This window comes from Triticum dicoccoides, chromosome 2A (assembly GCF_002162155.2).
Source record: "Triticum dicoccoides isolate Atlit2015 ecotype Zavitan chromosome 2A, WEW_v2.0, whole genome shotgun sequence".
Taxonomy (NCBI): domain Eukaryota; kingdom Viridiplantae; phylum Streptophyta; class Magnoliopsida; order Poales; family Poaceae; genus Triticum; species Triticum dicoccoides.
The window spans coordinates 59359344-59367355 of record NC_041382.1 but is presented as its reverse complement, the minus strand read 5'-3'; the positions used below and the strand labels follow the sequence as shown (position 1 = coordinate 59367355).

At 43.7% G+C, this 8012-nt stretch overlaps 1 protein-coding gene across 1 annotated transcript; it reads right to left on the bottom strand.

Moving 5' to 3' along the window:
• Positions 1 to 3117: 3117 nt before the first annotated feature.
• LOC119353215 (RINT1-like protein MAG2L) lies at positions 3118 to 7382 on the bottom strand. Its single transcript, XM_037619811.1, has 4 exons — positions 7118 to 7382; positions 6899 to 7006; positions 5961 to 6073; positions 3118 to 5833 (listed from the first exon to the last, which is right to left on the bottom strand). The coding sequence occupies exons 1-4, from the start codon at positions 7353 to 7355 to the stop codon at positions 3812 to 3814; spliced, it is 2481 nt and encodes an 826-aa protein (XP_037475708.1). The 5' UTR covers positions 7356 to 7382; the 3' UTR covers positions 3118 to 3811.
• Positions 7383 to 8012: the final 630 nt, after the last annotated feature.

Here is an 8012-nt window from a genome sequence, read left to right as displayed (position 1 = left end):
ATCGATCACTCCGTTGACTGACCACGGCCACGCCCGCCTGCCTTCTCCACGGAGTCAAGCACGAGCCGCCCTACACGTCGATTTCCAGCCTCTTGTCTTGATTAAAACGTGTAGGGTATTTTATACCAGATGTATTTCATAATTTCCACCGCTAGAAACCATGGCGTACGTACGTATTTTTGTTGTGTTCCGCTAGCTGCTGTCAAAGGCCTGTCCACGTCTCCAAGTTAGCAGTTTTGGGAGGGTTTCGCCTTTTGGGGCGTGGAAAGGTAAGTGGCATGGGGAGAAAATTGTCCGGGGGAAGGAGAAAGGAACCTGCAACAAATTACGGTTGCTTCGAAATTTGTTTTGCGTCAAAATCCCAATGTTGATTTCCCATGTCCTCAAGCTATGAGAACAACCATTCTTTCATAATAGACTGGATGGACAAATCATTACAACATGGGTGAGCACGTTTTTAGATTGTTACAGGCTTTTCGATTACTATTATTATTATTTTTTCTCTCAAAAAAACTATTTATTATTATTTTGCGGGGAATATGCGAGGTTTTTATATTTATATAAATGTATGAATAAACTTGTAAATCAACTCGCAATTAGTTAATTTGCAAATTTGAAAAATCAAGTTCGAGTTCTCAGTCAACTAAGAAGTAAGAATACATGTGCGCAAGCCATCGTATTCTCGGCCACATGTACCCACGCCTGCGTCATCACGGGATGGTAAGGTCCTCTTTGATTCATAGAGAAATGGAGGTAAATCATAAAAAACAGGAAATTTGGCTTTGGTGGAACAATGTATCCATTTGATTCAGAAAAAAAGGCATATACAAAAGAGGATGATTTTTTCTTTGGTTTTACTTTCAGAAAAAAAGAAATTTTACGATCCATTCAATCTTCTATTTTGGCATTTCTATGCACTACGGCCACGGCAAAGTTCATAAGTTGCACAATGACAACCTACCTTTACCTTTTGCATATGCTTTAAAGTTGATTTGAGTGTTGAGCATGCTTTTTTAGGATTATAAAGTGTTCGTCATATTCCTGCTAATCAAACCCTCAGTTCTGTAAAATGCTCGTGTTTTCACAAATCTCTGTTTTGCACATGCAACCCTATAATATTCGTGTGGTTTCACTATTCGTACATTTTCGAAACCCTCCACAGCGAAGAACCCAAAAAGAAAAAGAAAAGGAAACCTGGAATGATAAGTTGGTGTCCCTCATGCTTCCATGGCAAATTGGTACCCGGAAGGACAAGAGCGAACAAGTGTGAGGCGGACGGTACTGTTGTGGTTCACGTGACATCTCGCGGGATCCATCTTTTTTTCTTTTGAAAGACCCAGCAAGCTGCTGGCATTTCATTGATTTAGCAGAGGAGAGCGGAAACAAGGTTGATCAAGTGATCGGGTGGATGAAAGAGTTCAAGAAAGAGAGGAAGAATGTCCATAGGCTCTACCCTAGGCTAATCTCTCGCATCACTTGTCCCAAAGGGGTGCTCAAAACACTTTGCTCCGGCCAAAACGCCATAGCTCTATGCTTAGCCTGATTTTCTTGATGACATCCTCTCCATTGGCTTCTTTTCCTCTGAATGTGCAGCAATTTCTTTCGTGCCAAATTTCCCAACAGACAAGAATCAGCATGGGCAGGATGGCCATCTCACATTGAGTTTTTTCTACTAGTGTTTGGATATGGCGCTCTTGTTAGTTAACATTTCAAATGATATTTCGTACGTTCTACGGTGTCTGACTATTGACATTTGGATACCGTCAATGGCTTGCCTGCGTACAGCTCACCGCCATACACTGACCTCTTCTTCATTTTCCTAACACATCACGCATTGAGGACGACCGAGGCGATACAATAATGAATCTACAAGTTTATGTGTACGAATATATTTGTAAATTGTAAAATGGACCGGCAATTAGTTAATTCTCAATTAGTGAGATTATATTTTTTCAGTAGATTTATACTATTTTTTCCCTTCTTCGCTAGAATATTTTTTAGCCTTTTCACTAGATTTTTTTTTAACAAAACCGATTTGTCAGTCAACTAAGACATAAGCATATTAACACAAATCCAATTCATTTGCAGTTATGTGTATTCATGTGCGGGTCATCCTTGAATTGTAAGGGCCTATATGTTTCATAGGGAAATGGAGAAAAAACATAGACATAGGGAAAAAATTGGTGACACAATTTATCTATTTGGTTCAAAGAAATTGATTATATAAAAATTGAGATTTTCTTCTTTGCTTTGAGTTTCACAAGAAAAAAAATACAATCCACTCAAACTTCTATTTTTCTTCGATGGCTATTTTACATACTCTTGTAAATGCTCTTTTTAGATCTTAATACAAATGACAAACATGACTTGTGCGTGTTCCGGGGAAATGCAGTAAGAACAAGGCAAAGGTCACAAATTAGATAACAACAAACTAACCTTACTTTTTCATATGTTTTATCTTGGTTTGACTATGCTTTTATGATTAAAGTGTTTTTTCGTATTCTTGCAGATTAAACACTGGATTCTACAAAATTCTCGTGTTTCCACTAACCTCTGTTCTGCGCATGCAACCCTATAATATTCCTATGTACTCCCTTCATTCCTGCCAAAACGTCTTACATTTACTATTCATACATTTTTGAAACCCTATAACATTCCGATGTTCTCACAATTCGTACATATTTTCGTAGGACGGTCCTGATCAATGAAGCTAAAGAAACAGAGAGGGCGGTGGAAGAAGAAAAACCTGGAATTGCCGAAGCTGGTGCATATTGCAGAAGTTGGTTCCATGGCAATTAAGAACCGGGCATGTGTGAAAAGCGGACAGTATCACCGTGGTTCAAGTGACATCTCTTAGGATTGACTACCACTAGTATTTGTACACTTCGTACGTTCTACGGCGTCTGCTCCAAACAGTCGCCATTTGGATACCGTCAATGGCTCCGCCTGTGCACAGCTCACCCCCATTACACACATTGACCTCTATTTGCCCCCCTATCGACGCATCACGCATACAGCGAAAATTGAATGGAAGTCAAGCCGGCGAGGCGATCCGATGATGGACCTGCATGCAGTTTTATATGCCGATTCCTGAATTCTCAACAAACGGAGCAGACGTAAGCGGTTGAACTGGTCTACCCACTGGATGACAGGACAACGAATCAAATACCATAAAACAATCCACCGATTAGATATGGTCCTAATTTCGTCGGATCTGATGAATACACGACGCAACAGCCAACGGAACCGTCCTACATGGCTCTGACTTTTTTGGGCTGTATAGCCAGAGAAAGTAAGTAAGCTGACGAAATCTTCATCAGTGACGTAGGCGTCTGAATAATTCAATCTATGTTTGCGGTGCACCACGATCACGATGACGACGACGACGACGTGCTTAGATTGACCGTGATCAGGTCAGTCAAAGCAGGAAGCAGGATAGTACGCCGACAGATGGCGGAAATCTGTCACCCGGTCGTGTTGTCATTACCTCCAATTTGTCACAGACGTCGTCACGTCAATCCAGTGAGTAGCACGTAAGAAAGTTGTTTGCCTCCTCCTTTATCATCAGCTTCCTGGAAGCAGGGTGCGGGCACAGGTTGATCTTGAAATGCAGCACGCTTTAGTCTGTGTACATCTTTTTCTGCAGAAGAAGATGGTGGTGTTGTGTTGTCAGTCAAGTCGGTCATCAGGGTAGGGTTCCCATTATGCTTCCTGGAAGGAGGACATCGGGACAGTCTGCACCGGCACGGCAAGATCAGCTTCTTTCTTGTCTGTCACCTACAGGTCTCAGCAACGTGTTATACTAACAAGATTATCCACCAGACTTCCTGCTTCTCAGGACTTTCACGGCCTGGCTAGCATCCACATGGTGCAACCCATGCTGCCTCAGGCCAGACTTGCCGTTGTCCTTCCCCTTCTTGAGCGCTTCCAGAAAATACTGGGCGTCTGTCTCTCGCATGGTCAGCAGCTTCAGAGAGTCGGTTACAAACGGGAAGAAGGCCTCAGGTCTGGAACAGTAGGGCCTGAAGATGCGGAGGAGGGCCTTGGTATCGACTCTCAGCTGCACGACTGCGGGGTCAGAGAACTTCACTTGGCCCCACCGTATGCTGCTGTACACGAAGTAGTCGAGACCTTCTGCTATGCTCCTCCACAGGTCAAGGAAATCCTTGGAGTTGAGATACAGCTTCAGCTTCGTGGTTCGCTCTCTCAGGACTTCTAGGCTGGCGACGAATCCAGGCAATACCTCTAGGTTTTCTTCATCAGGAACCTGATCATCTGGTTGGTTTTGTTCATTTGATGATCCAATGCTTTGGACGTAGTCCCAGGACAGGTCTTCAAACTCAATCAGGATGGAGGACATGATCTGTTCCAGAAAATCAGTCCCTAGCTTAACCAAAAAGGCAATCTCGTCTGCAAAGAAAGAACACTGACGTTGGGCACTGTGTTTGTGGATTTGTTCTTGGTTTCCATCAACATAATTCCCATGCGCACCCAGCTCCATGAAGGCGGTATCTTCACCCCATTCCCGAACAACATATTCACAATATCTAGCTGCATTAATTGCATAGGAAGCTTTCAACAGAGACTCATCTTGTAAAGCTGTATTTGGCAACTGCAATGCCTCACATCCCTCATGCAACAAAACAAAGAAGTCATTCAAGAACTGGACTGAAGTGGATCTGCAATACTGCATCTTCGTCCCCTTAGTTGGCAGAGCATGACTTCTTTCAATCATCGTTGATGCAGTTTTGACGACAAATTCAGAAACAGGTGGAGCTTTGTAATCTTCTCTCGTAGACAGAAGAAATCTAGCAGTGGTTTCCTGGTGACCAAGCTCATCCTGAGGATCAATACTACATAACCAACATGCCTCATCCTCTAATTCAGACTTGAGCTTATTCTGTGCAGAATTAAGCTCTATATCAGCCCATATCCGAAGCCAATCAGAATGTCCAACGTATATTGAAAAGACAGATAATGACCTTGAGAGCCCTTCAGAAACCAATGCAACTTTCTGAATTCCTGAATCTGCAAGCAGCTGCATCCTTTTATCAAAAGTAATCATCTGGTCATTCAAATGCATCCAAGATGAATGTACTTCAAGTTTGTCATCAGTACGATGATAAGCGGTGACAAGGGGTGGGAAAATTTGCGTCTCAAGGTATCCTAGAAGCATTTTTACCATTCCAGTTACCCAAGATTCTTTGGCACTTAAGCCCACAAGTCTTGCTTTGTCAATCAAAGGCTGCAGTACATCATCCACTCCATCCATGAAATCCTTTGTTATCTTGTAAACAAGAGCAAAAATAAACTCTGGTTGTTCAGACCATTTAGAAAAATGATATTCCATCCTTGACACAATAGGGTGGACCAATTCATCAATTGCCCAAAGTCCATTATCGAGGCACGCAGTTTTATCAAAGTACTTCCAATCTGACAGGCTAGGAGTAGTTGCCGCTGGCATCTGGCATTGACGCACTTCACGGTTGGCTTGCACATGTTGTAGAGCACACAGTGCTAGAAAGCTTTCAGAATACTTCTCTTTATTTGCCTCATTCATCAAGATAAGGGGATTTGGAACTTGGGAGTACTTATCCTTCTCCATGTCAGGTGAAGACAAGGAAGGTGGCCAGCCTAGTGCAGCAAGTAGAGCTCGATAATCTGTAAGTGCTTGAGGCCTCAAAATGGCTAGAGTCTTGTCCACTCTTGAATCAACCGCCACTATAAGATTTGTCCACTGTGGCCTACTTGTGCTGATCCTTACCAATTCTCGCTCAATATCTCTCACAGCATCAACAGCCTGGAGCAACTTTTCTTGCTTCCGTTCCACCCCCTACATTACAGAAAAGAAAGAGTAACACTTAATGAAGGATTACTGCTGAGAGGCCTATATGAGCATAATCTATTATTAGTTTCATCCAGAACGGCGAAAGGAGAAAGGGAAGACAAAAGGTTCTTACGTTTGATGCCCGGCGAAGTACTGATGACAGGTTCAACTTTGAGGCCTGTCTAACAATGGAATATGCTGCATCTTCTAGGTTACCAACCAGAGCTTCCAACTGTAGAGTAGCTTCTGGAATGTCAGCACAGCAAAGTTATAGAAAGCACTATAAAATCCTACATCATACTAGGAGGACATGGAAGGAGAAATAATAATACAATAGGGACATCTACCACACCAAAGAGGTTCTCTTTTTGCAGAAAAGGACAAATTACTTGTGGTCATGCACATTGCAGGAAGGTAAACTGATCACACCAAATTTAAGCAGTTAAAACTGTTATAACTGGTACAACCAGTTTTATGATCTGTGGAAGACGACATTTATTCAGGAAATTCTGAATGCTGGTACTAGTTTATTTGGCGAGGAACTACTCAACTGAGTAAGAGCTTTACATGGATTGCCCCCTCAGTTCACATGGTCAGTCCCTCAGTTGGACGTTCGGTTGGGAATTAATGCATTCCTTTTGGTGTTAGATCAAGTCATCAAAGTAGTGTGAGGTATGAGCAAACCATATTGCAAGCACTATCTTTGGACAGAGAAACTGTTGACATGCCCCCTTGTGAGTTGTGATCCAATCAAGCATAACTTGCTAACATACAAGATTCAGAGCGAAATTTGACAGGTAAAACCACTTGTGAGTTGTGATCCAATCAAGCATAACTGGCTAACATACCAGATTCAGAGCGAAATTTGACAGGTAAAACCACTCACAATCTAATTTTTTCCCACAGCTACTGTTTTCTGAAAAGCTAAACGATTAATCATCTAAAACATTCCTCATTATATCAAAAAAAATCTAAAACATTCCCTTCGGGAAATGTAGGATCCCCAATTAGTCAGATCGTGCAACTTCACAGTTAGGAGAGCATGACACGAAGAGAGGAACAAACGCTCACCCGCGTAGAGACGAATGGTGTCGATCCGCTGGATCTCCCGCACGATCGCCGGCAGCTCCACGCCCGGAGCGCTCGCGTCCCCTTGGTCCCCGGCAGGGATGTCTCCTCCTACGAACAGAACAAGGAACCCCCATTGAGACCCCGAGCCAAATCCGCGACAGGGAACCGAATGAGTCGGAACAGGGGCAAAACCCTAGGGTTTAGTTTAGGGGAGCGGACCTCCGGAGCGGATGCGGCGGAGGCCCGACCGGGCCTCGGCCGAGCGGGCGAGCCAGGAGGCGGAGCCGGAGGCGAGCTGCGCCTCGAGGCGGCGGAGGGACGCCTCGAGCCCCGCGCACTCGCGGCGCAGGAGCTCGGCGAGGGCCGGCGCGGCGGTGAGGTCCTCGGCGGAGGCGAAGTGCGCGTCGAGGAAGCCGCGCAGGGTCGCCGCCGGGGGCTGCGGCCGCGGGGTCGACATGGGCCGGTCGGTCGGTCGGTCGGAACTCGGGAGGGAAGGCTCGGGCCAGAGAAAAGAAATCGAAGTTTGAGAGGTGTGGCCTCGGCGGGGGACGGCAAAAGCAAAACGGTTTTGCCTCTCACCGGACGGCGCCACGCCACATGCGAGAAATATCTTCTTTTTTTTGAGAAATCACATGGGAGAAATATCATCAGGTGCTCCCATGCTCCACTTTTCCAAAAAAAAATATTTAGATGTTTCAAAATATTATATTACAAAAAAAGTTTATGGATGTTCACAAGACATGTGTCTAGGATCGGCAAAAAGTTCAAACCAAAATTCGAAGTACACATCAGGGAAAAAAAGACAATTTCAACGTGAATAGTGTCAAAGACAAAACCAAAATGACACTATTCACATCTGGATTTGTCTTTTTTGTTTCTTGGTGGGTATTTGAAATTTTGATTTGGATTTTTCTTACATATCCTAGACACATGTGTTATGAACCTTCACGATATTTTTTGAAATTTTCCAAAACACCTAAATATACTTTTCGAAAAGTGGTAGCATGGGGTCACCTTAAGTTTGGAACATAAGATATCTACCTGGCGCCATATATTGCAACTCATAAACAATTCATGAAATAGGCGTTCGCCCTATTTTATATATAAAGCAACA

What these genes read in the sequence shown, in the direction of transcription:
- LOC119353215 (XM_037619811.1), bottom strand. Translation starts at nt 7,355, where the DNA reads ATGTCGACCCCGCGGCCGCAGCCCCCGGCGGCGACCCTGCGCGGCTTC. An exon ending in CCGCCGCATCCGCTCCGGAG is followed by an intron (nt 7,007 to 7,117) that starts GTCCGCTCCCCT and finishes TTCTGTTCGTAG; the next exon opens with GAGGAGACATCCCTGCCGGG. An exon ending in TACTTCGCCGGGCATCAAAC is followed by an intron (nt 5,834 to 5,960) that starts GTAAGAACCTTT and finishes TCTGTAATGTAG; the next exon opens with GGGGTGGAACGGAAGCAAGA.